Source organism: Rhincodon typus, chromosome 9 (assembly GCF_021869965.1).
Source record: "Rhincodon typus isolate 14 chromosome 9, sRhiTyp1.1, whole genome shotgun sequence".
NCBI classification, from domain to species: domain Eukaryota; kingdom Metazoa; phylum Chordata; class Chondrichthyes; order Orectolobiformes; family Rhincodontidae; genus Rhincodon; species Rhincodon typus.
The window spans coordinates 51,565,754-51,592,402 of NC_063340.1; the positions used below are offsets into that span (position 1 = coordinate 51,565,754).

Genomic DNA, 26,649 nt, shown 5'->3' on the forward strand with positions numbered 1-26,649 from the left:
ACAATAATCAATCGACAAAACAAAAATCAGTTGGAAATTATGAGATACCAAGGTGTAGAGCTGGATGAACACAGCAGGCCAAGCATCAGAGGAGCAGGAAAGCTGACGTTTCGGGTCTAGATCCTTCTTCAGAAAAAGGGTCTAGACCCGAAGTATCAGCCTTCCTGCTCCTCTGATGCTGCTTGGCCTGCTGTGTTCATCCAGCTCTGCACCTTGTTATCTCATAATTTGAACTAAAATAGTTTTATGAAAATGTGTACATTACCTAAAGTGAATCGAACACACCCTTGCCAATGGCATTGGGGTCATTGTACCTGACTTTGTTTCCCTGCACTTCAGAATTTGTGTTCTGTTTATTCTTTACTAAACCTTAGACTGTGAGTACGCCCCATCATAGCAGTGACATCATATCGCCGCCCATTGAAAAACAAGTTGAGCAACACATGCCACAATTAAAAGCACTACAAAGTAAAGGAATTAAACAAAACTAATTCTGAACACAAAGAAGCATAAAATAACTAACATCAGTATTCTGTTTGAAGCGGTTCGTGGTTAATTTTGTCAGTGATATTACTTAAATCTGGGGAATAAGCTAACAAAGAAAGTGACAGCAGTTTACAGCTTGAGGCAGTAAAGAAGCCGGTCTGGCAATGTGTTTCTTTTCTCATTAACAGTTTCCTGCTCTTTCATTTCTTCTACATTAAAATAGCAGAAACTCACTATAAAGCACAATAGGATATCCTAACGTCATGAAAGATAGATAAAGTGGTTAAGAAGGTATGTGGGATATTGTCCACTGTTTGTTGAGGCAGAGAGTGTAAATGTTAATGCTTGAACTGTTTTAAAAGTTACTTAGACCACAGGTAGAGTATTAGAATTAGATTTTATTATCCCATGTACTCAAGTACAGGAGTACACTGAAAAGTGTACAAAGTCGCCTTTCCTGGTGCCTTCTTAGCTACAAGGTACCTCTGTACAAAATTTTAGGTGTAGGATAGAAAAACAAAGAAATAAAATTAAAAGTTCAGCATTACAGTGCTTCTTAAGTGCTTAGCCTGGGCTCGCTCCTGCGCTGGCTCGCTCTCCCCTGCAGATGCTGAGAGACTTTGGGCTGCCTGATATCACTGCTGCCACCCGTTGGGATCACCAGCCACATTGCTGATGACCACCAAAGTCCTGATCCAGGCCCTTAGGCACAGCCAAGCACCTTGATAAGCCATATTTCTGGTCATCACATTACAGGAAGGGTGTGACTGTACCAGAAAGGGCACAGAAGAGAATTACAAGGACATTGCTAAAATCTTTCAATCCTGATAATGAGGAACAATTGTATAGACTGGGGATGCTGTCTGCAGAGCATGGAAAGCTGAAGGGAGAGGTTTAGTCGTCATATATAAAATTATCAGGGGTTTGGATAGGGTGGATGGAAAAATATATTTCCATGAGCAGAGAGATAAGTAACTAGGGAGCATTGATTTGAAATAATTGAACTAAAGGCGAGTCAAGGAGAATTTCTTCCATCCATTACAGTAATGGGGGTTTTGGAATTCACTGATTTGGTAGATGCATAAACACTCATCGTATCTTTTAAAAATAATAAAATGTTGACATACAATGGCATAATCTACAGGACTACAGACCAAGAAACTGTGGGAGGAGAGTTGTTGTATATATATATGGCTGAAATAGATTCTTGATCAGTTGAGGAATCAAGTACTATGAGGAAAACCACAGGAAAATGGACATAAGGAATGCCAGATCAGCCGCGATCGTGTTGAATATTGGAATTGGAGCAGGCTTTAGGAGTCAAATAGACAACTCCTGTTCCAACTTCTTATGGTGTTATGGTCTAAATTGGAATTGGCGTTAAACTGGATAACTCTATGGCTGGTAAAGGCATGTTGGACTAACTGGCCTTTTTTGTGCCAGAAATCTTTGCTTCTGTATTTATTTGAAAAGTGTTTAAAAAAAAGGGAAAGTTTTTCTTTATGTCATTAGATTTAATTTTTATTTTAATTTCTCCTTTTCCACAAACATTTTTGAAAAGTTTTATGAATAAGATTTGCCATCCAAACCTAATTATGTTGTCATAATGAAAATATTGTGGGCCTTTGCTTAACATTGAATCCTTCCTGCAGAATGAGGTTACCTTCTACTATGGTCATGTGACTGTTCTAATACTGAACCAGACATACTGAGCATTTTCTTACATTTGAAAAACCTTGTTATCTGAGTTCTGCGCTATTGAAAGAATATTAAGAATAGGAATCATTTTGTAATGGCATGAGGAAGCTGAGGAACTGGTGAGGAGAATCTATAGCAAATGTTCATGAATTGCTGTGTATGGTAGCTATTTGTAGTTTTTACCTCACTGCAATCTTGACCCTAACGAGAGCTGATTTCCGTAGGTGAGGTAGAAGCAACTTCCCTTGACAATCCACTTTCCTGAATGGATGCAGCTCCCCAAAAACGCTCATGAAGTTTAATACCAGCCCGAACAAAACATCCTGCTTAATTGGCACCACATCCACCACCCTTAAAATTCACTTGCTTCACTGCCAATACACAGTGGCAGCAGTGTGTCCCATATACAAAGTACACTACAGTAACTTCTCAATCCTCCTTTAACAGTACCTTCTAAATCTGTGGCCTCTACAACCTGGAAGTGCAAGTGCAGCAGATACATGGGAACACCCCATATCGAAGCCACTCACCGTTCTGATTTGGAAATATATAATTGTTCCTTCACTGTCGGTGGGTCAACTTCCTGGACCTCTCTTCCTAACAGCCATAGTCATAAGGTATCATAGAGGCATACAGCACAGAAGAGGCCTTTCAGCCCATCAAATCTGCTCTGACTTATCAATGCTGATCGCACTTTCCAATACTTCGCCCAAAGCCTTGAATGTTTTGACATTTCAAATGCCCACCCACCTACTTTTTAAAAGTTGTGAGGTTCCTCACCTCTACTATCCTCCCAAGCAGGCATCCTTAAACCTCAACGTCTGCAATGGTTCACGAAGGAAGCTCACCAGCACCTTCTCAATGGCAGTTCGAGGTGGGCAATAAATGCTGGCCCAGCCAATGACATTGACATTGCATGAATGAATTAAGAAAAAAATAGAGGCCAGCTTTAAACAATGAAGGCTATCTTTAAGTGATGTTATAGCCCTTTATGGTATTTGCTGTCTGCTGATGCACCAGACTAACTTGCAGTGCAGTTAGCATTGGTAGGACACTGGAATCACTGAAATAAGCAGGCAATACAATTGGAATCCTCCCGGCGACATAAATTAATGGGCACAGGGTATTCACATTGCCCAGTTTGGAGGGCTCTCAAATTTAATTTCTTTGTTCAACCCATCTGGACAGGAAGTGTAAGAAGTGTGTTAAGGGTCCTGGCAAGAATTAGCAGTCAGACTGACAGCTGAATGCACTTAATTTTTGAAGAGTTTGGAAGAATGCAGACATGATTTCATGTACGTGAAATTCCCACGTTAAGCACACCCCAGAATCAGCTGCAACAGGATTCCAAATGCAAGAGGCTAACAAAGGATATTTTGTTGTTCAATCAGTACTAATTGGAGCTTATATCCATCCTCATTGTGGGCACAAACAGCATCTGAAAGGAATATGAATAAACCTGACAGACTGGTAAAATGAAATGTTAAGTACTTGATCGTCATAGCCCGCAGGAATATCTTTTTATGGACAGGAGTTCAAAGCATTATTTTAGCTGCTGAAATTCAGCTTATTTCTCTTCTTGGGGAGCAAGTATCTTCGTATGCTTAGAACCCAAATTACATGATGCACTGTTAGATGTGGAAAGTGGGACAGTACAAAGAAAATACTGCTCATCGTACAATACCACACGCATTTGGTTTAAAAATGGCGTTTGATGAGAAACTTTTAGCTCAGAGCAAAATATGAAGTATTCTTGTCTCCAGCTGTGAAGATATATGCAGAGTAAGTTATGGATAATCATTAAAATAAGTAGCATGGATTGTGACATTTTCACTTTTAATTTTGTGCTAATCTTTATGACAGACACATTGGCCAAGCTTTTGAATCACAGTTGGTCTTCATACAGATGACCAGCAGCTTAAGAATATAAGAAATAAGAGCAGGAGTAGACTTTTTGACTCCTTGAGCTTGTCCCATCATTCAATTGTAATGGATCTGCTTGAGATCTTAACCCCACTATCTTCCTCCCCCTCATAACCCATGGCTCCTTTGTCAATCAAATATCTGTCTAACTCAGCCTCGATTTACATTTATTAACATATCTCCATTGCTTGCTGAGAAAGTGGATTCTAAACACTGTTGACCATCCGAGAGAACAAATTCCTCCTCATCTTCATCTTGAATGGTAACCCCTTTGTTTGAAACTGTACCCCCAAGACTTAGTTTTCCTCACAAGGGAAAACATTCTCTCAGCATCAGTCCTTTTAATCCCCCTCAGAGTATAATGTATTTCAATAAGATCACCTATTATTCATCAAATCCCTACTGGAGTATGGGTCCATCTTAAAAGATAATGATTTGCACTGTGGTGAATTTTTATAGTCACAGAGTCATACAGCACGGAAACAGACCTTTCAGTACAACTTGTCCATGCCGATCAAGTTTCCAAAACTAAACAGTCCCACTTGCCTGTGTTTGGCCCATATCCCTCTAAACCTTTCCTGTTCATGTACCTATCCAAATGTCCTTGAAATTTTATCACTGTGCCTGCATCTATCACTTCCTGTGGTAGTTCATTCCACATATGAACTACCCTCTGTCTGAAAATGTTGCCCCTCAGGTCCCTTTCAAATCTTTTTCCTCTCACCTTAAAAATATATCTTCTAGTTTTGAACTCCCCTTCCCTAGGGAAAAAACCTTACCTATGCTCCTCATGATTTTATAAACCTCTTTAAGGTCACCCCTCAACCTCCCATGCTCCTGTGAAGAAAAGTCCCGGCCTATCCACTCTCTCCTTATAACTCAAACCTCCCAGTCCGGGCAACATCCTTATAAATCTTTTCTGAACCCTCTCCAGTTTAATAATATCCTTCTTACAGCAGGATGACCAGAACTGTACACAGTGTTTGAAAAGTGGTTTCACCAACATTCTGTACAACCTCAACATGATTTCCCAACTCCTATACTGAATGGTCTGAGCAATGAGTGCAAGCGTGCTAAATGCCTTCTTAACCACCCTGTCAACCTGTGATGCAACTTCCAAAGAACTGTGTACCTGACCCCCTAGGTCTCTCTGTTCAACCACGTTACCCAGGGCCTTAACATTAACCATATTAGTCCTGTCCTCATTCATTTTACCAAAATGCCATACTCACATTTATCCAAATTAAACTCCATCTGCCACTCCTCAACACATTGGCCCAATTGATCAAGATCCCTTTGAAATCTTAGATAACCTCCTTCACTGTGCGCTATACCACCAATTTTGGTGTCATCTGCAAACTTACTAACCATGCTTCCTAAATTCTCATCCACATCATTTCTATAAATGACAAACAACAATGGACCCAGCAGTGATCTCTGCGGAACACCTCTTGTCACAGGCCTCCAGTCCAAAAAACAACCCTCCACCATGACCCTCTGTCTCCTTGTGTCAAGCCAATTTTGCATCCAGTTGGTAAGCCCTCTCTGAATCCCATGTGATCTAAGATCACCCAGTAGAACCATGCAGAACCTTGTCAAAGGCTTTACTAAAGTCCATGTAGACAATGTCTACCACTTTGCCCTTTTATATGGTCATATCCTCAAAAAACTCGATCAATTTTGTGAGACATGATTTCCTATGCATAAAGTATGCTGGTTATCCCTAATCAGTTCTTGCCTCTCCAAATGCACATAAATCCTATCTCTCAGAATCCCCTCCAAGAACGTACCCACCACTGATATCAGACTCACCGGTCTATAGTTCTCAGGTTTCTACTTATAGCCTTTCACAACATTAGCCACCCTCCAGCCCTCTGGCACCTCATCTGTGGCTGTAGATGAGACAAATATCACTGCTACGGGCCCCGCAATTTCTTCTTTAGCTTCCCACAATGTCCTAGGATACCTCCAGAACTTCCTGTTCTGTAATGTGAACTGTTTTCAAGACATCAAAATTTATTTCCCCGAGTTCCCTAGGAAATACTGAAATGAAATATCTGTTTAATATCTCTCTTATCTCCTGTGGCTCCATAAATAGACAACTATGTTGATCTTTAAGGGGCCCTTTTCTCTCTCTGGTTGCTCTTTTGCTCTTAATGTACTAGTAGAATCTCTAAAATTATCCTTAATCTTGTCTGCCAAGGCTACCACACATCCCTTTTTTATTCTCCTGATTTTCCTCTTAAGAATGCTCCTACACCCTTTACACTCTTCAAGAGATTCACTTGATCCCAGTTATCAATAACTAATTCACGACTGTTCTTGACTAGAACCTCAATATCTTTATTCGTCCAGTATTTCCTACACCTACCAGCCTTAACCTTTACTTTAACAGGAAGGTACTGCCTGTGAACTCTCATTATCTCACTTTTGAAAGCCTCCTACTTGTCAGTTGTCCCTTTACCTGCAGATAGTATGCTCCAGTCAACTCTTGAAAGTTCTTGTCTCGTAACCATCAAAATTTGCCTTGCTACAATTAACTTTTATACAAGGCCTATCCTTTTCCATAACTATTTTAAAACTAATAGAATTATGTTCACTGGTCCCAAAGTGCTCCCTCACTAACACTTCCATCACTTACCCTGCCTTACTTCCTAAGAGAAGGTCAGCTTTTGCTCCTTCTCTAATAGGCACATCCTATATTGATAAAGAAAATTTTCTTGAACACAGTTAACAAATTCCTCCCCATCCAAGCCCTTAACACTACGGCATTTAATATGTTGCTGGCAGAGTCAATAAGGAGGAACGAACATAATCAAAGACCCCTCCCACTTAAGTTATACTTTCTTCCACCCTCCTCCTTGGTGCTAAGATATAAAAGTTTGAACACACATACCAACAGATTCAAGAACACCTTGTTCCCTGCTGTTATCAGACTTTTGAACAGACCTCTCAAATGTTAATTTTGACCTCTCTCTTTCTCTCTCTCTCTCTCTGCACCTTCTCTGCGGCTGTAACACCATATTCTACACTCTGTTCTGTCACCTGATGCACTTTGTATGGTACGGTCTGCCTAAAGAGCACATAAAACAGAACTTTTCACTGTACCTTGGTACATGTGACAACAATAAATCAAAACAATTCAAATCAAATCAGGAGATAGAAAGATGCAGAGTATTTCCTAAATTGTGAGGTCAGAAAGGGTTGATGTCCAAAGGGACTGAGACGTCCTTATTATAAGTCATTGAAAACTATCACACACGTATAGCAAGCATTCTGGAAAGCAAGCTTTGTCGTGAGAGGAATTGAGTACAGGAGCATAAAAGCCATGCATCAATTGTATAGAGCAATAGTGTATTATGTGCAGTTCTGGTCCCCTTGCCATAAAGAAGGATACACTTGCCATTGAGGGACTGCAATGGAGGTTCATCAGATTGATTCCCTGGTAGAAAATAAACATAAATTGCTGGAGAAGCTCAGCAGGTCTGGCAGCATCTGTGGGAAGAAAGGAGAGTTAACATTTTGAGTCTAGTGACTCTTCATCAGAATGGATTCTTGGTAGGTTTGTCCTGTGATGGAGATTGTCTTTGTTCTCTAGAGTTTAGAAGAATGGAAGGCGATCTCATAGAAGCTTATAAATGTGTTAAAGATGGTTTTTAAGGGGGCTTCTCTTGCTTAATGCTACATATGATCAGGAGCTAATCTGCAGGAAATATTGAAGTGAATGCTATTGAAGTGAATGCTATTGCAGTTAATGCTGTGTCAGTTGTTAAATTTAAATTGCAATAAAGATCAAAATCAAAGCTAGAGTTAAAAGGGTGACAATTGCCTAGTTAAAATATCAGCTTTGTGAGATTGTGATGGCCATGCATTAGTCATGATCTGGCCAGTCTGTGGAAGGCATGTTTGATCTGATGGTTTTTTGTATGTAAAAGTATATGACAGTTAAATTTAGAAATAAAAACTCACGCTAACTTGTCTGTTTTCTGGTACTAATTTAAATACTGTGGTAACTAGGCCATTAATGTTTTCTTTGTGGCTTTCGGGTTAATGAGGTCGATATTATTGAGGATATTGCTCAATTTTTCTAATTCTGCATCTATGAGAGTCCCTGTCAACATGATTTGTGACGATGCTGTGGCTTGAAGAGGTGTGTTTTGTTCTGGTTTCTTTTAGAGAGAGGTTGAGGACAGGAGATGAACAGTGTATGAGAAGATAAACAACTTGTGAAGCCTTGAAGCCAAAAACTTGCTTTTTTCTAAAGCTGGAATGATAGAAGCAGCCTGAATGGGTGTGGTCAAGCTCCCACCCACAGAACTAGAGATTTTAGGTTTAGTTTTCAGCAGTTGCCATTAGGGTCTTGAAGAGGTGGAAGCTATTTTTTGAACTTCTCAGTTACAGCCAAAAGCTGGGGGTTCTCTGCCTGCTACAGGAGTCGCATGTGAGACAATCTGTTTTCTGAATTTGCCTTTTTGACAAGGGTATGTTCATGGGATGCTACTATATCAGAACAGTTAATTAGTAATAGTTATTGTAACCAGTATTCTGTTAAGTTTTCCAATAGAGTTAAGTTATTCCAAGTTCTTCTTTCTTTTGTTGTATTTTAACTATAGTGTTTGAATAAATTGTCTTTTGCTTAACATCGAGTAGTTTGACCAATCGAATTGTATCTGGAACACAGCACCAAACATTTACCTTTAAAATAAGAAAAAGTTAGGGTCTAGGCTACCTATATTTTTAGGTGGTCTGGTATAGTCCATTACAAAATACGGAAAGTAATGTTATTATGTAACTGTATCACCTAGTAAAAGTGTTGGTGAGAATGCAAAAGCAGCCCCTGAAAACTAAAAAGTAACTCTCTGGGAGCCCTTGAGGAGAAAGTAAGTTGTGTCCTTCAGCAAATGCTTTTAGGATGGTGTGAAAATCTGCAGAGATCTCCTTTCTCCTGTCTCACAAACATGCCATCAACAATGGATCCCACCACATACAGGAATGTAGTAAGCTTTTGTTTCTGCTCTTTGGTGTACAAACCAGATGCTGTTTGATACCTCTGGAATTGCTTTTAACACAACTCTTAACACTGGCCTCTCTGTGGACCTTTAGGTTTTCCAATTGTAGTCTAAGAGGCAGTGACACCTCAACTAGTGCTAAACTTCTCATCAGGTATGTTTTCTGATCTTTAAAGAAGATTTTCAATTTCTTGCTATAAGTTTTTGTTGGTGGCCATAAATTTGTTGTTGGATTGGAGTCACCACTGCTGCTGCCATCCTTTGTGGTTTGGTTCCACTTTGAATAGTACTTGGGTCTCTCATTGTGGCACGTTCTGGATTGGGAAGCTTTCCCCTATCCAGGAGTGACCAAGGTCCGACCCCAGTCATTTATTCAAAACACTTTTATTTACACCACAGTGCATTCTACATGTTCAGCTAAGTACACCTCCCCTTGTACAGACTATTACACCTCTCTTCTCAGCCTGCAAATATCATATCACAGTTCCATAATTATCCACATACTGTAAAAAAACTTGGCAAATTTTCCACCATCCAGAAGTGCTGAGCTGTAGGGAGTTGCTTACTTAGTGACTACAGTGCCCAACATGATGAAGCCTAAACGGGAAAATGGTTTGGGCCTTTTGACTTGCTGTATGGTTGAATTTGCGCCTATTAAGAACCAAAAATGACAGTCTCCTTCCATCTCGCCACACATAGATACTTCTGACGAACTGCTTCTAAGACTTTAGCTTGGAGCTTCCCAATCCGTTTCCTAATGTGACCCCATTTTGAGGCTTGAAAGTTGCTGCAATCCCTCAGTGAGAATGGGGAGGAGTTTGCTATTAGAATGGAGCATGGCTGTTATAACTCTTTCAGAGATCATAGCGGCCAATTGCTGGCCTAGAGCTTGGGACCCAAAAACTTCAGCTCGTGACCCCATCTAGTATTTTGACTCCCACATTGAGAAGCCCTGCTACATCTACATTGTAAGGAAATTAGGCTGCATCAATCATACAAATACAAGGCACCCCTGTTTGTGAAAAACAAACCTCTTTTCCATAACATTGTTTGTAATTGATTAGCACAGCACAGATAATGTGGTAGAGGCTAGAGGAGGGCAAACTGACACAGAATTTCTTTGTGATCGCTACACAATCTTCAATTAGGCTGACATAAATATAGCTTCTTTTAAGCCTTCAAAGGAAATTTTCAACCCCTTTTTTGAAGAGAGGTTTGTATTTATAACTTCCAAATTAAAGCTTCCTTTTGAGCAATGACAAACCCAAGACTCCCACAGTGTTCTTAAATCACCACTTTGTAACAGTTTTCATCCCAACTCCTTGTTCTAAAACACTACCTTGAAAATTAGAGGTTACTCGATGTCCTGAAATATACTGAAAACCATGAAATTAATATGCAAAACAGGCCTTTCAAAAATCAAAATGAAAGGTTTAAATATTGTATGAGAGTTTGATATGACACAAAAAATTTGGAACTAGTAACGAGCAAAAAGTTAAATGGTTGTTTTCAAAGGTTTGTATTGCCAAGTGTCAGAGATCATTCCAAGGGAGTCAGGACGAACAGTTTCAGTCTGTTCTGCTCTTGACTAGCTTGGCTAGCTCCCCAAGCAGTTGCCCAACCCTTTCTCCCAATGTTGATTGTGGCTCCATGGTAGCACTCTGACCTCAGAGCCAGAAGGCTGTATGATCTCATTCTCACTCCAACAACCTAGGCAGAAATTTACACTGATCTTTCAGTGTAGTTATGAGAGAGTATGATTTGACACACTGCTGTCTTTCGGATCAGGTGTTGAAACTGAAGCACTGTTTGCCCTCACCTAAACTTTAAAGATCCCACGACACTATTTGGAAGAAAAGCTTTAGAGAATTCTCCCCAGTGACCTAGTCAATCCTTTAACTGGTTTTACTAAAACAAATTACTTGGTCATTATTGCAATTCTGTTTCTGGGACTATGCTACGTGCAAATTGGCTGCCTCGTTTCCTACATTACAACAATGACTACTGCATAGAATTTCCCATCAGTTGTAAAGCATGTTGGGACATTTTAAGGTAATGAATATTGCCTCATAAGCAAAATATTTTTTCCCTATCGAATGTTTCTCATCTGCACTCACATCCTGGCCCTGTGTTCTTCTCTTCCCTCCTCCTACGGTAGAATGTAATTGTTAGCCTTTTGGATATTAAGGCGGACTCAAACTTTATTCTACCAATTTTTTACAGTCCAGTAATGCATTACTGTCCTACATTTATCTATTCCTGGAACTAACTTTGTCTTGTTGTGCAATCGTATTTACAGTGTATAATCATCTACTCTTGCAAGCAATGCTACAGAATAATCTTTTTGAACCAAACACGACTTATGTGACCACAAAGGAGGAACAAGAAGGGTACTGTCATCAAAATCACAGAAGTAGCAATTAAGCTACTGAACTGTAGAATCATATGGTTAGCATTGAATACCATGTGAAAGAATGTGCCCTTATGTGTGGTAATCGTATGAGTGTCTCATGGTCAGTAATTGTACTGTTCCACTTGGAGCAGTTTTGCAATAAGGATAGAAAACACTCAACCAAATTTATAGTTCACTTCAACTTGTGAATTACAAGAAAACAAATTGATGACCCACTCAAAAGGTTGTTGTGCTTAACGGGATTATGGTTTGTTTAAAATTATGACAGAACATGATTACAGAGTTTTAAAACTTGAGAAGGAGAAAGAGAGTAATCGTTAAGTAACAGTAGCAGCTTTGTTACTTCTTCCCAGCAAGTAAATACTTTACCAATGTTTAGCTAGAGTATGTTATGGCTATAATTATTGACATTATTGATCAGTTGGGTTCCTTCTTCGTGAGATGGCCAAACAATTCTCTGGCATCTCCTTCCCTAGACTGCAGTGCTGCTTATTCCAGGCTACAGCCAAAATCTCCAACATGTTCCTTTCTCTGACCCTTTTTCAAAGGACGGAGCCAGTTTACTACATTGTCAGGCCATATCAACCTTCTTTTACAAGCACAGTACTTGACTGCATTCTGCACCCTTGTTTCCAACAATGAGTGGAATTTAATTGTGGTCTGGCGGTGCCAGCATGTTGGCAGGAGGACCGTGAGAATCAATGTGTGCGTGAGAGAGATGTGTTGAGAGAGTCTCCCTTACCTCCTGAAAGCTGACAGGCCCAATTGAGGGGCCTGGTGTCAGCAAAGGGAGTGGGGAGAGTGGTTGCTGAAAGCCATTCCCTGCCCTTACATCTGACCCCTGTAGCCTCCCTCTTGCCAGAGATATTCTCCCCAATGTCCCAATCCCAACCCACTTATCCATCTCTCTTGGGATCCAGCCATAGGTTAAAATTAAACCGGAAGGGTAGGGGGTTTTAGTTGTGATGGGCAGCATGTCGGTACAGGCTTGGAGGGCCGAAGGGCCTGTTCCTGTGCCGTAATTTTCTTTGTTCCTTGTTCTTTGTTACTTCATTGTTTCCAGGGCATTGTTTATAACTTCAAAATACTAACATCTGCTACATCCTTGTCTTATCGCGCCTGTTTCTCCTAATTCTGTTTGTTTGTGTATCTTGGCTCAGCAAGTCCAGTGGTTAATTTGAGGAAGACTGCATCAGAGATTTTATTTTCAGTCTAGTTTTGTCATTGCCACAAGAAGGAATATGGAAGATATGACTAAGCTTTAAGCCCTGAATTGGTTTGTAAAAAGGATTATTTTTGTCCTCCACTTAGTGGTGGATGAACATGGAGACTGGACATTATCAATAACTTTTCTTTTATTCCCTCATGGGTCATGGGCATCGCTGGCTGACCAGCATTTATTGTCCATGCCTAATTGCCCTTGTAAAAGTGGTGGAGAACTGCCACAGTCCACATGCTGTAGGTTGACCCACAATGCCCTTAGGGCGGAAATTCCAAGAAACCTAATGATCAGAAGTAAGAAATTTCCCTTCAATCAAATGATCTATGTCAACAACTCAATAAGTTGGTTACCTGCATTGTGCAAATTATTTTCTATCAACAATAAATTGATTCTCAGTCAACAGAGCATCGATTACACAATGCTTTTAACATTAGAAGGATTCAAGATTAGGCAGGGCTTGGGAAACGGAGGTGAGGTGTTGACCTAAAGTAAGTTTGCAGAAGGATCTTAGAAACAGTGAAGGAGGTTAAGCGTACGAGTGGTTTAGAGAGAGGGGCTTCAGCAAACGTTTACCAAATTGATTTCTGGGATGGCAGAACTGACATGAGAGGAAAAATTGAGTTGGTTAGGCTTGGATTCACCAGAGTTTAGAAGAATGAGGAATGTCTCATAGAAACTTATAAAATTCTAACAGGATCAGATAGGTTAGATTTCTGATGGTGGAGGAGTCGAGAACAAAGGTCATAGTTTAAGGATAAGGGGTAAACCTTTTAGGACTGAGCTGAGGAGAAATCTCTTCACCCAGAGAGCAATGAGCCTGTGGAATTCAGTATCACAGAAAGTGGTTGAGGCCAAAACATTGAGTTTGCAAGAAGGAGATAGATATAGCTCTTGTGGCTAAAGGGGTCAAGGGATAGGGGGTTGGGTGGGATTAGGACATTGAGCTCAGTGATCAGACATGATCGTACTAAATGGTAGAGCAGGCTTGAGGGGTCAAATGGCCTACTCCTGCTCCTATCTTCTACGTTTCTATGAATAAGATCTAAATGACTGAGTGCAATGCTGTCAGTACATTGTCGGTCTAGGTGCTGCAAAATACAGCCAAGCTTCAAGAGGGAGGTAAGTTAAATGCAATATGCCAATCCAATCTTCTATCAATGCTGAGGACCTTGTTTACACATAAAATGCAAATTGTTTGTTCACCAGCAGAGGCCAGGTGTGCAGTTTTGGACAGGAAGAATTTGATGGCGTAAAGTTGCCATCAACCCAGAGGACCTTGGTGCTGCTCTCTCATTCATGAAAGATGAATGGTGGTGAGTTTAACCTAAGGGTCACCACATCCAGTGAGGGATGTGGTTAAGGAGCAGGACCTTCAAGGTAACCTCAGTCTGTGTGGGAATTGAACTGTGCTGTTAGCATCACTCTGTATCACAAACCAGCTGTCCAGCCAACTGAGCTAACTGACCCCTACGTTTGATAGGGTTAGGCTCCACTGTGGGTGTCAGTCGGAAAAGTCAATAGTGTTGGAGGATGGAGCAATTAGGGTTTATACTGTTATGGAGACAGTGATGGATGTCACAATGGATTTGTTGGAAAATGTTAAGAAAGGTGTAACAGAGTTATTTTGAAAGGGATTTCCACACTTACCCTGAAGCCTCTAAACCTTACCCTTGCTTCTGAACCTACCTTATTCCCTCAGGGATCTTCTGATATGGTCCTGAATAACTGACCCCACCCCCTGTCTCCTGCTTAAAAGCAAAAGAAAAAGCATACAATGTGGTGAAGATTAATGGCAAGCCAGAGGATTGGGAAGCCTCTAAAAACCAGTAGAGGATAACTAAAAATGTAATGAGGGGAGAAGATGAAATATGAAAGTAAGTTAGCTAGTAATATGAAAGAGATGGCAAGAGGTTTTTTAGATATCTAAAATGTAAGAGAGAGGCAAGAGTGGACATTTTTTTTGGACCAGTCTTCAAAAATGGAAAATGAGGCTGAAGAAGTAGGGGGAGTAAAGAAATGGTGGAGGAATAGTACTTTGCATCAGTCTTCATGGTGGATGATACCACCAGCATACCACAACTTCAAGGGAGTCAGTGGCAGAGGAGAAGGTGCTGGGGAAGCTGAAAGGTCTCATGGAGGATAAATCATCTGGACAGGATGGACTACACCCCAGAGTTCTGAAGGAGAGAGCTGAGGAAATTGTGGAGGTACTGGTGGTGATCTTTCAGGAATCACTGGAGTCAGGGAGGGTCCCAGAGGACTGGAAAATGGCTAATGTAACACCCCTATTTAAAAAGGAGGGGAAGCAGAAGACAAGAAGCTGGAAGATTGTTGCTAAGATTTTGGAGTCTATTATTACGGATGAGAGTGTGGAGTACTTGAACTCAACCGAAATTCAGCTCTTATGTCCATGTTTGGGTCAGGGCAATGGTGAGGTCTGAAGCTGAATGGTCCAGGCAGAATCCATACTGAGCATCAGTGAACAGATTATTTCTGTGTAAATGCCACTCACTAGCACTATCGATGACCCCTTCACCACCTTACTAATGGCAAAGAGTGGGCTGATGGGCCAGTATTTGGTCAGATTGATTTATCCTGCTTTTTGCCTGTTGTTGAACATATTATTGATCAGCGTCAATATTGTAGCTACCCTGGAACAGCTTGGCTAGGGAGGTGGCTAGCGCGGGAACACAAGTCTTCAGTGCTACAGCTGGAATGTTGCCGGTGGGCTCAGACCTTTTTGCAGTACCTATTATTTTCAGATATTTCTGATATCACACAGAGTGAGTTGAATTGGATGAGGACCTTTGGAGAAGCTGAGATGAATTAGTCACTTGACATTAATAACAGAAGCTTTCCCCAGTCTGTGAGGATGGGAATGCTGTGGAGCCTCCTCCTCATGTTAGTTGATGAATTGTTTAGCACTGTTCACAACTGGATGTGGCAGGATGGCAGAGCTTAGATCTGCGGGCTTGTGTGATTATTGGTCCTGTACTGGGTTGGTGCCTCATTTTTGGATGTGTCTGGTGCTGCTCCTGACATTCACTTGAAGCCTCAGTGAACCCACGATTGGTGGTAATAGAATAATGGAGAACCTAGGCCCATGAGATTATTATTCCTTACAATTCTACTGCTGCTGATGGCTTGCAGTGTTTCATGAAGGCCCAGTTTTGAGCTGCTAGATATTCTGAACCTGTCCAATTTAGCATGGTGGTGGTGGCACACAACACTATGGTCAGTGTGACAATGTGACTTTGTGTCCACAAAGATTAGGCAGCAGTCAATCTTGCCAATACTGTCTTGGACATGCGTATCTGTGACAGGTAGATTGATGAGGATAAGGTCAAATATGTTTTTCCCTCTTACTGATTTTGTCACCACCTGCCACAAGCCTGTCACCTAGATATACTCTTTAGGACCCAACAGTTTGACCACTAGATCCAGCCACTCTTTGTGTTGTGTACTAAAGTCCCCTATCCAGAGTACATTCAATACGTTGCTATCCACAGTGCTTCTTTTCTTTGATGTTCAACATGGGGGAGTACTGATTTATATGCTGATGGGTGAAGGGGGCGGTCGTTGGCTTTCAGAAGTAGGTTTCTTCGGATAGAGGGGGATTAATGTTCCCTACACGTTTTTTTATTATGCATAATTTTCGGTCTCATTTCCCTTAATCAAAGGGGTTTTGCTTGAAAAGAGAGAATAGGCAGTAAGGATTGTCTTACTATCTATTACAATGGAATTTTCATAAAATGCAGATAATTAATTAACAGTTGTAATGTAGCTATTCATTAATTATTGTCTTGTGGACAATAGTAGTGTCAACATAAATCAATTAATTTATTAATTTAACTCAGAAACATAGTACATAAAGAGTTAATAGAAAACTTTAATGTATCCTCCAAGGCTACCCAAAGAGGAGCATTTCCATGAGGAAATTTGTACCCTGGAGTCCGGTGGCAGGTATGCAATGCACAGCTCCTTGTACTTTCTAAGATATATTTTGTTGCATTTTTATTTGGCAGTCATAAATTTTAGTACATGTAAACACAGGTAAATTGTTTCATCATGAACCAATATTATTCACTTGAAAGATTATCATTCTGCAGAGCCAAAGCAGTACAGGTGGCCAAAAGGAAATGGCACTATGTCACAGCCTCCAGTTAATTAATCTAGAAATAATAATTGCTTCCCTGCCAGAACTTTCCAGTTACTGCCTGAATCTCTGCAGATCACCATATTCTGTTGTCAGTCATGTGTTATTGGAAAACATGGGAAAATCGATTGAGGTACATCTACCAGGTCTTTGTCTTCATTGCTCATTTGCAGTGCTCCTTGTTTGGATTGGACCCTCTATCCTCTCCAAGCAAGTAAGTCCACACGGAAGAGACTCCCAAATCAGGAGCTTCCTTTGCGCCAGTCTCAGATCAATTGCCAGGTTGGTATGCTGGGCACCAGGAAATTTCCCAGCCCACTGATGGAGGATTGGAGCTCTTCTTAAACTCCAGAATCCACCATGATATTGCAAAACATTTATTTTTTTCTTTCTCAGTCCACTTAATAGGACCCTATGTCCCACAAGCATTAACCTTTAGCTTCGGTTTGTTTTATTCTCTCATGGGACATGAGCATCCCTGAATATGCCAGCATTGCCATCCATCCCAAAATTGAACTAAAAGCACTTAGAAGACAACGACATTGCTATGAGTCTGGAGTTACATGGAGGCCAGAAGATTTCCATCAGTGAGTCAGATGGCTTTTTAAAGACAATGATCATTCACAGAGCTACCAATTCTGAGATGAGCTTTACATTCCAGATTCATTCCATTGAATTCAAATTTCACCAGTGACTGAGGTGGCTTTTGAACACTTTTCCCCCAGTGTTACTAGCCCAGTCACATTATACTATACTATAATCTTCCCCGGTACACCCCTTAGTGTCATTTTTTTCTGTACCCTCTGCAAATGTGAACAGAGGCATGTGTACTTGACAGAAATACGTACATTCAGGAACCTTCCACTGACCTCAGGGTCCAGTAGTGTTAGCAATGGAGCAATAGTTGACAAGTTCCTGCACTTATGCAACAAGTAAGGACCTACTGATTGTGGGTTCCCAACGTATTTATTTAACTCGCCATTTTGCTTCACCAGTAAAACATTTCAGGTGAATGTATGCTGCTGGTTCTAAGAAATGTTTGTAAACATAGAACTTAGAGTTATTGTTAAAACTCTAAAATGTTTTTAAGAACAGTTATCAGTGAATAACTAAAGCATTTTATGGTTTGTAGGCAAAATACTGAGGAAACTGATGCAGGGAGGTATCAATCACAAGTAAACTATAGGAGAACACTGGAAAATTGCAGGATTATGAAAATAAACATAGTATTTCAATCTAATTGAAAGCTGTTTCTATTAATGCTGCTGTCATGCAGTCACAAAAAGCCAAATTCCAGAGGAATAAAATGATCAATCAGAGAGTACAACTCCATGAAGCAAAGTAGGAATATTAAAATTTGAAGGCTCACTTGACCGGCCTCAAAAGCATATTGAGACACAATGGGACAAGTCCAGTCAACAGCATGGAGTGTCTGAGAAATTAACAGAACAGAGATTCAGTCAATGGGAACAGACTGAGTGACATATGCTGCAAGTGAAATTTGATTTTTTAAAATTTTGAAATCATGATATTGGTACCATGTCCAAAAATTATGACTTGGTAAGACAGCAGACTGTGGCAAACCAGTCATCTCAATTATTAAACTTACCTAATCCTTCTAATCATGATCGTTTCGCATATTCTATGTCCCAATCTCAAATCAGAGGAAAGTAATATTTTGATGAATTGTATAAAATATGGCAGGGGAATTAATCAGTCCTCAATTAGTATTATATTTGTATTTTCATGACTGTGTAGACTTCAAACCAGCTGATCTTATGGGAACATAGGAACAGGAGTAGGCCATTCAGCCCCTCAAGCCTGTTCCACTGTTCGATGAGATTTATGACTAATCTATGGCCTAATTCCATATACCTACCTTTGGGGCATATCCCTTAATACCTTTGCTTATTAAAAATATATCTACCTCCGATTTGAAATTAACAACTCATCCAGAATCCACTGCCATTTGTGATAGTGCATTCCAAACATTTACATTTTATGTCAAATTCATTCTGTCCTGAGGACATTCTCTGAACTTCAAATACAAAGGTTAGGATTTTCCAATGCCCTTGAGGGCCAAAAAAAAATTTGGCTGCGCTTTGAACACAGGGGCTGCAATTTTGTGCTCCTAAATGTGGCGAGTTTAGAGGCAGGAGGAGTATTAATATGTAAGGTTGTGGCATGCCCAAACCCCACCACCTTTTCATTTCCATCAGCAAGGTCTTGGGTGGAAAGGCCTATGACCAACCGTCCCATGGTTTCTTGATCAAAGGGAGTCAGTGCCTGACTGATGGAGTGGATTTGGCCATGTATGTTGCTGGCCCATTCATGGCAATTACATTTGAGTAGTGCTTCATATGAACGAAACAGACATGGAGTGGGATTGGAAAGCCCATGGAATCAACTTACTAGAAATTTGTTGAAGAGACCATATTGATTGATTGACTTTATTGTCACGTGTACCAAAAAACAGTGAAAAGCTTTGTTTATGAGCGGTATAGGCAGATCACAGCAAGCAAAGGAGGTACAGTTCAAAAAGATGTAGAGGCAACAGGTTACATTGCAGGTTACATTATTTGAGGATACAGTCCATTCAACAGTCTGATAATGGCCGGAAAGAAGCTGTTCCTGAACCTGCTTGTGGGTGTGTTCAGGCTTCTGTATCTTCTGCCCGACGGAAGAGGTTGTAAGAAGTTATTACCGAGGTGCAATGGGACTTTGGTGATGTTCGCCGCCTTTCCACAGCAGTGAGCTGTGCCATTGGAGTCCATGGATGGAAGGTTGGATTCCGTGATTGTCTGGACTGTGCACACCACCTTCTGTAATTTCTTACAGTCTTGGGCAGAGCAGTTGCCATACCAGGCCATGATGCACCAGGACAGTATGCTTTGTTGTGCCTTCTTGACTGTCGCATTTGCATGGGAAGCCCAGGCCAGGTTGTTGGTTATCATCACTCCGAGGAACTTGACACTCTTCACTCTCTCAACCTCAGTTCCATTGATGTAAAAGGGGGCGTGTCTCCTCCTTTCTCTCCGACATCGATGATCAGTTCTTTAGTTTTGTTGACGTTGAGGGACAGATTGTTAATATATTAACCTCTAAGTGTCTGTCAAAGAGGCAACCTAAAAAATAATGCAGTGAAAATGTTAATATTTGGAAGTAATCAACCATAAGGCAAAAATGGACTAAAACTATTTATATCAGAGGCTAGAAATTCTGCAGCAAGTAACTCACCTCCTGACTCCCCAAAGTCTGTCCACCATCTACAAGATACAATTCAGGAGTGTGATGGAATACTTCCCACTTTGCTGGATGGGTGCAGCTCCAACAATGCTCAAGAAGCCTGACACTGTCCAGGACAAAGCAGCCCATTTGATTGATACCACATCTTCAAACATTCTTACCTTCCAAGACCAACATTCAGTCGTATCAGTGTGGCCCACCTTCAAGATGAACTGCAAAAATTCACCAAAACTCCTCAGGCAACAGTTTCCATCCCTCAAACTTTGCCATTTAGAAGGACAAGAGCAACACCCAGTTCCCCTCCAACCCACTAACCATCCTGACTTGGAAACATATCGCTGTCCCTTTGTTGTTGCTGTGTTAAAATCCTGCAAGTCCCTTTCTAACAGCAGCTCACCAGCACCTTCTCGATGATAATTCAAGATGGGCAAGAAATGTGGGCCCAGCCAATGACACTGACATTCCATTAACGAATTAAGAAAAACTACAGGCCAGCTTTCAGCAATGCAGGCTATCTTTAAGTGATGTTATCGCCAATTATGGTATTTGCTGTCTGCTGATGATTCTGGCCAAGTCGCTGGAGTCACTAGAATGAGCAGACACCACGATAGCCCAACAGGAAAAGTAGGGTTGATAAAGGTCAAAAATCACATGACACCAGATTATAGTCCAACAGGTTTATTTGAAAACACTAGCTTTCTAAGCTCTGCTCCTTCCTCAGGTCCACACTATACCTCAGGAAGGAGCAGCGCTCAGAAAGCTAGTGTTTTCAAGTATACCTGTTAGAATATAACCTAGTGTTGTGTGATTTTTAACCTTGTCCACCTCAGTCCAACACGGCACCTCCACATCAGGGTAGATAAAGATAAACTGATGGGGGATTCTAGACCTAGGGGCATAGAGGGCTAGGCCGTTTTGGAGCTATGTTTGGATGCATTTCTACACAAAAAGAGTGGGAAATGTTTGGATCTGTCTTTCACAAACAGCAATAGACTCTGGATCAATTGTTAATTTTAGATTTGAGACAGAAAAATTTTTGTTAGGTAAAGGTATAAAGGGATATGGCCAAAAGCAGGTGTATGGAGTTAGGCCACAGATCATTGAATCTCATTGAATGGCGGAACAGGCTTGAGGGCTGAACAGCCTGCTTCTGTTCCTATGTTCCTAACATTGGTATGCTGCTTCCAATCTAATCAATGGGCATAGGGTATTGACATTTCATAATCCCATGCCTGTTTTGAAGGGTTCTCACATTTAATCATGCAACATCTTTGTTCACCCCATCTGTAGAGGAAGTGTAAGAAGTGTGTTAAAGGTCCTGGTGAGAATTCACAGCCTGAATTAGCACTGGGTCAAAATCCTGGAAACCCCTCCCTAATGTCATTGTGGGTGTCCCTGCACCAAATAACTGCAAGGGTTCAAGAAGGCAGCTCACTAACACTTTCTCCATGGCAACTAGGGATGAGCAATAAATGTAGCAAAGCCCACTTCACATTAATGATTTTTTAAAAAATTAAGCGTGCAGATGTTGCTTTGAAAGCTGACTTTATTATCTCCTGAAAGATTTCTGATTGGACTGCATGGAAAGTAATACCAACCTTTCCCAAGGTGCTGTTTAAGAAATTGGTGTTGAAGAGAAAAACTTTTTGTGAGACTTTTGAATAAAAGGCAGTAATAAAGATACCAACTGAATCAGAGCATAACATGGAGCAACTGCAATGACTTAAAATGATGACTTCAGGGTGGATTTTTAATAGAACAATTTAGCAACTTCACATTGCAGTTGTTTATGGGATTTAGACAGCACTTCATATGTCAGGAACAAAAGCCAAAATAAATACCTACTATTATCAATTACTTTCATAGAACATAGAACAGTACAGCAGAGTACGGGCCCTTCGGCCCACAATGTTATGCCAACCTATTATCCTACTCTAAGATCAAACTACCCTGCATACCCTACATTTTACTATCATCCATGTGCCTATCCAAGAGTTGCTTAAATGTCCCAAATGTATCTGACTCCACTACCACTGCTGGCAGCGCATTCCACACACCCACCACTCTCTGTGTGAAGAACCTACCTCTGACATCTTACCTATACCTTCCTCCAATCACCTTAAAATTATGCCCCCTCGTAATAGCCATTTCCGCCTTGGGAAAAAGTCTCTGGCTATCCACTCTATCTGTGCCTCTCATCATCTTGTACACCTCTATCGAGTCACCTCTCATTCTTCTTCGATCCAGTGAGAAAAGCCCTAGCTCCCTCAACCTTACCTCATAAGACCTGCCCTCCAGTCCAGGCAGCATCCTGCTAAATCTCCTCTGCGCCCTCTCTAAAGCTTCCACATCCTTCCTATAATGAGGCAACCAGAACTGAACACAATATTCCAAGTGTGGTCAAACCAGGGTTTTATAGAGCTGCAGTATAACCTCGTGGCTCTTAAACTCAATTCCCCTGCCATGTCCTTCACATGTCTTTTTTTTTGTTGCTCTTCCCTCCTTTATCTATCCAGAAAGATTCAGACACTTGTAATTCTTAAATAGTCATTCTTCATATGCTAGCTTAGATAGTGAAGGGGGTATTTAGTAGACATGGTCCTTACCTGTTGGCTGGAGGCTCAAGGTTGTCTCTTTTCAGGAAGGCTCACTTTGGAGGTGCTAATCAGGCATTTAACTGGCCATGGATTGGGAGGGGCATTCACTGGGTTATCGACCCAAGGTCAGAAGTCCCACCCACTAAGAGCTGCTGGCCAATCTGAGGCAACAAGAGCATAGCCGTGGTTCTCAACAGGCTCCCTATTCCATGCTAGCGCCGTTGATTAGGCACTGAATACTTCTCTGTTTGGATTCCCCTCCTGTAGAAACCCATAAGCAAACACACCAGAGCTTGCCTTTCAGGCTTCCTGCCTGGAGAGTCCCCATCTGCCTCGGTGCAGCGGTAGGAAGAGGTCTTTAATTGGACAATCATTGCTTCTTAAATACCTCGATTAGAGTGGGATGGGAAGGCTAACAATGTGTCTACCTACCAAACACCTTAGTAGGACAATGGCAAGAAAGCAATGTGACTGCCACCCACTCAACTTATACAGTCCATGTAGGAGGATAGTAAATTCCATCCTGAATATTGGAAAACTATCTATCTAAGGGCAGGAATAGTAGAATTGCAACTGACTGTGTTCCTTGTTGTTTCCACAGGTACTTTCCAGTCAAGGGCAGGAATAGATGAATTACAACTGACAGTGTGCGTTGTTGTTCCCTTGGGTACTTTCCAGTCAAAGTTTCTCGATAACAGTTAGAAGCAAGAAGTCTGGATAACTTAGCTTTTTGTTCTTTGAATACTAGAAGCAGTTTCAACACAAAGTTATTGCTTTCCAAAATCACAAAAAGCACCACAGACCAGTAGCGCTCTCTATAATTTTATACTCAGTTATGGTCATTCCAATTTTTCATTATGCACACATAACACACAACTAATTTACTACTGAATTATTTAATAAAGTCATTGATAGTGAGTCTTATTATTTATCATGGTCTCAAACAAGCATCCTCCGATTTAAATAGCTGTGCTGAGCTGGGTGACTGTTCTAAAACAAAATGCATTTTAAATGTTCATTTGAATCCTTAACATAATCGTCAGATACCTGACGAATGGACTAGCAGCTGTAGAAAGGTTTCCCATCAGCTTTAAAACCCAGTTCTCAGGGAACTGCTTTCACCACGTGGTGCTGGGTGTCTATTACAATGGTCGCTATGGAACACTAGGCATGAGCAGGAGAGAGGACTTGATGGACAAGCCGTTGACCTTTCGAACTCTCAGTGACCTGTTTTTTGAATTTGATGACTCTTACAGAAAGTACCTGCACACTGTGAAAAAGGTGAAGATTGGCTTGTATGTATGCCATGATCCACACAGCTTCCAGCAGATTGAATGGAAGCATTTGGTTTTAAACACGGGAAAGATGAGCAGAGAAGAGACGCGGAAAGAGTTGGAAAAGCATGCTCGGGACATGAGAATGAAGGTAATTGCAATTCAGTCATCATGGTGTGAAATCTTGTTCCCTCTGTCCTGGCAGGTTTGGTGACCAAGAATCACCCCTTGTTGCTGACTCCCCATGTCTCCATGTTGTGGTCCTCCTCCTGCCATCACTCACCTCTAGCCAGCAATCCAGACAATCCTGGGCCGAATGTGGGTGTCACCCCAGTGGCACTCAATACAGTTGCCAGCCTTTGAAAAGCTGACAGCTCTTGTCATGCATGACTCGTGCCCGCTTGGGTCTTTTATCCTGGGGGAGAAGACGCCACCTGCTGGCCTGTCAATCAGCTGAGCGGAACGAGGTGTGGCTCCCTCTCAGGGGGAGGAGACACCAGGTTCTCACTGGCTCACCAAGACCTCCATGGCCTCCACAAGATTCTGTCCATGGTTTCCTTTTCTCTTTATATATGGTTCACTTTGGGCAAATATTGGGTCAAAAATCAGGAGACTGTAGCTTGACTTTTGACATTTGTGTTCACAATGGTGGAAATTCATCCAAGGCCTTAATAAGCTCAGGAACTAAAAGTTTCTGTTGGACACAAATCTAAGTGGAAAATTGATTGATTTCTTTGAAAAGGCCAAAGTTGAATTTGTGGGCAAACTGGAAATATAGTCACTGTGAGAACCAATATCTCTGCACAGAACTAGACTAATTCTTGTTCTAATAAGAAGTGTCAAACATTTTGGAGATTATGAACAATGATGATTTTGAGTTTAACGGAATCTATATTCTATTTTTGATTTTCTATGTTGTTACATTTTAATGACAGTGGAACAATGTAACAATAGACTATAGCTATATATTTATAACAGTGCAGAGAGACCTGAAGTCCTTGGGGAAACAATACCTAAAAGGATGCAAGATTCAAGATGAATGGGGCAGTTATTATTGATTGTGAAAGACCAAATTGCCCGAGGGAATGTCTGTCACTAAGGAAACTTGCAAATGGACTGACTTGTCCAGATGATTTCACTGTAATAAAACATGAGTATTCTAAACTTTTGTCCAATTTAAGTGCATCCAGATGTTTAAAATTGCTTTTTAAAAGTAATATAAAATGGTTAAGAATAATTGATTTATATTATATGATACAGGAAAATGGAAAAGACATTTTATAAACAATTTTTAAATCCAAGTGTTGAACTGTTGTGTTTACCTTGTGAAAGTTTGCATTCACCCTCCCTTAAATACTTTCACATATTCTGCAGGATTTCACAATCTCATTTGCTTCTTAAAGAATTCAACTGTCTTATTTTCCATTAAAATAGAGTCATAGATTTTGACAGTATGGAAAGAGGTCCTTCGGCCCATTGTGCCCACAAGAGCTATCAAGCACCTAGCTATTCTAATCACAGTTTCCAGCACTTGGCCTATAGCCTTGTGTGCCATGGTGTTTCGAGTGCCCACCTAAATACTTCGTGTTCCTTACCTTAAAACTCTAGCCCTCAGTATTAACCACTTTTCGAAGGGAAAAAGTCTCACAGCTATTTTTATGTGACATATATATACTTTCCTGCACTAACGCCCTCAGCACTGCAAAATTATAGTATCATTAACAATATGATGTAGCATTGATGGTGCTTGTTGAACTTGTAATCTTGTAATTTTGCTAGAAGTGCAGCTTTGACATTTAACTTGGTATACAGTTGTGAGTCACTCAAAGGTAAAATTCAATTGTGTCAGAAAAAGATACAAATAGTTCTGAACTGAAGTTGAAGCAAATGCTTACTTTGTGATTTTTACCAATGGCTTTTGCTAAGGCATTTGGTCAGTTGGTGTTAAAACTGTATATTATTGTAAATTGTAATACAATTTCAGATTAGGGTAGGATATGCAGGGTAGTTTGATTTTTGAGTAGGATAATAGGTCAGCACAACATCGTGGGCCGAAGGGCTTGTACTGTGCTGTACTGTTCTATGTTCGATGTTCTATTAGATAGGTGCCAATTTCAATCAATGTGTTGAACTAACTAATTAATTTCAAGACATTACAATGAACCTTCTCATCCCTAGGCCAGAGAAAACTTAATATTCTTCTAAGTTTTCTACAAAGCACTCTACCAGTTTTGTACCAGAGTATCTGCGCCTGAGTAGAAAGGCTTGCTACATAGCTCATGTTTCTTAACTCAAAGTAATTTAATTCATACTAAATTATAGTTCAGTTTTTTTTTATGGTAGTCTCCTTATTTCACTTCAAAATATATGGCACCTATGCTACTAAAAATGAATTTGAACCATTAGTAGACTATATAACCCTTGCTCCCTCACTATCTGTTTTAGCACAATACAATCCTGAACTCCATCACTGTGCTTCCCTACAGTGATACTTAAGCCTTTCAGTAAATGCTTACGTTTTTGCTTCCTATTAACGCTGAGACCCTTCCAGAATTTATCTTTCCTCATCAATGGAAGAATCCTTTGCTACAGTGAATCGTCCCTCAACAAAGAAATAATTACATA

At 40.7% G+C, this 26,649-nt stretch overlaps 1 protein-coding gene across 1 annotated transcript in view; it reads left to right on the plus strand.

Moving 5' to 3' along the window:
* The window catches only part of vash2 (vasohibin 2), a 100,182-nt gene that overhangs the window by 72,796 nt on the left and 737 nt on the right, over window positions 1-26,649 (plus strand). The window contains exon 5 of the mRNA XM_020512000.1: window positions 23,794-24,175. Within this exon, the coding sequence (XP_020367589.1) occupies window positions 23,794-24,175 (382 nt within the window). The remainder of the gene's footprint in view (window positions 1-23,793; window positions 24,176-26,649) is intronic.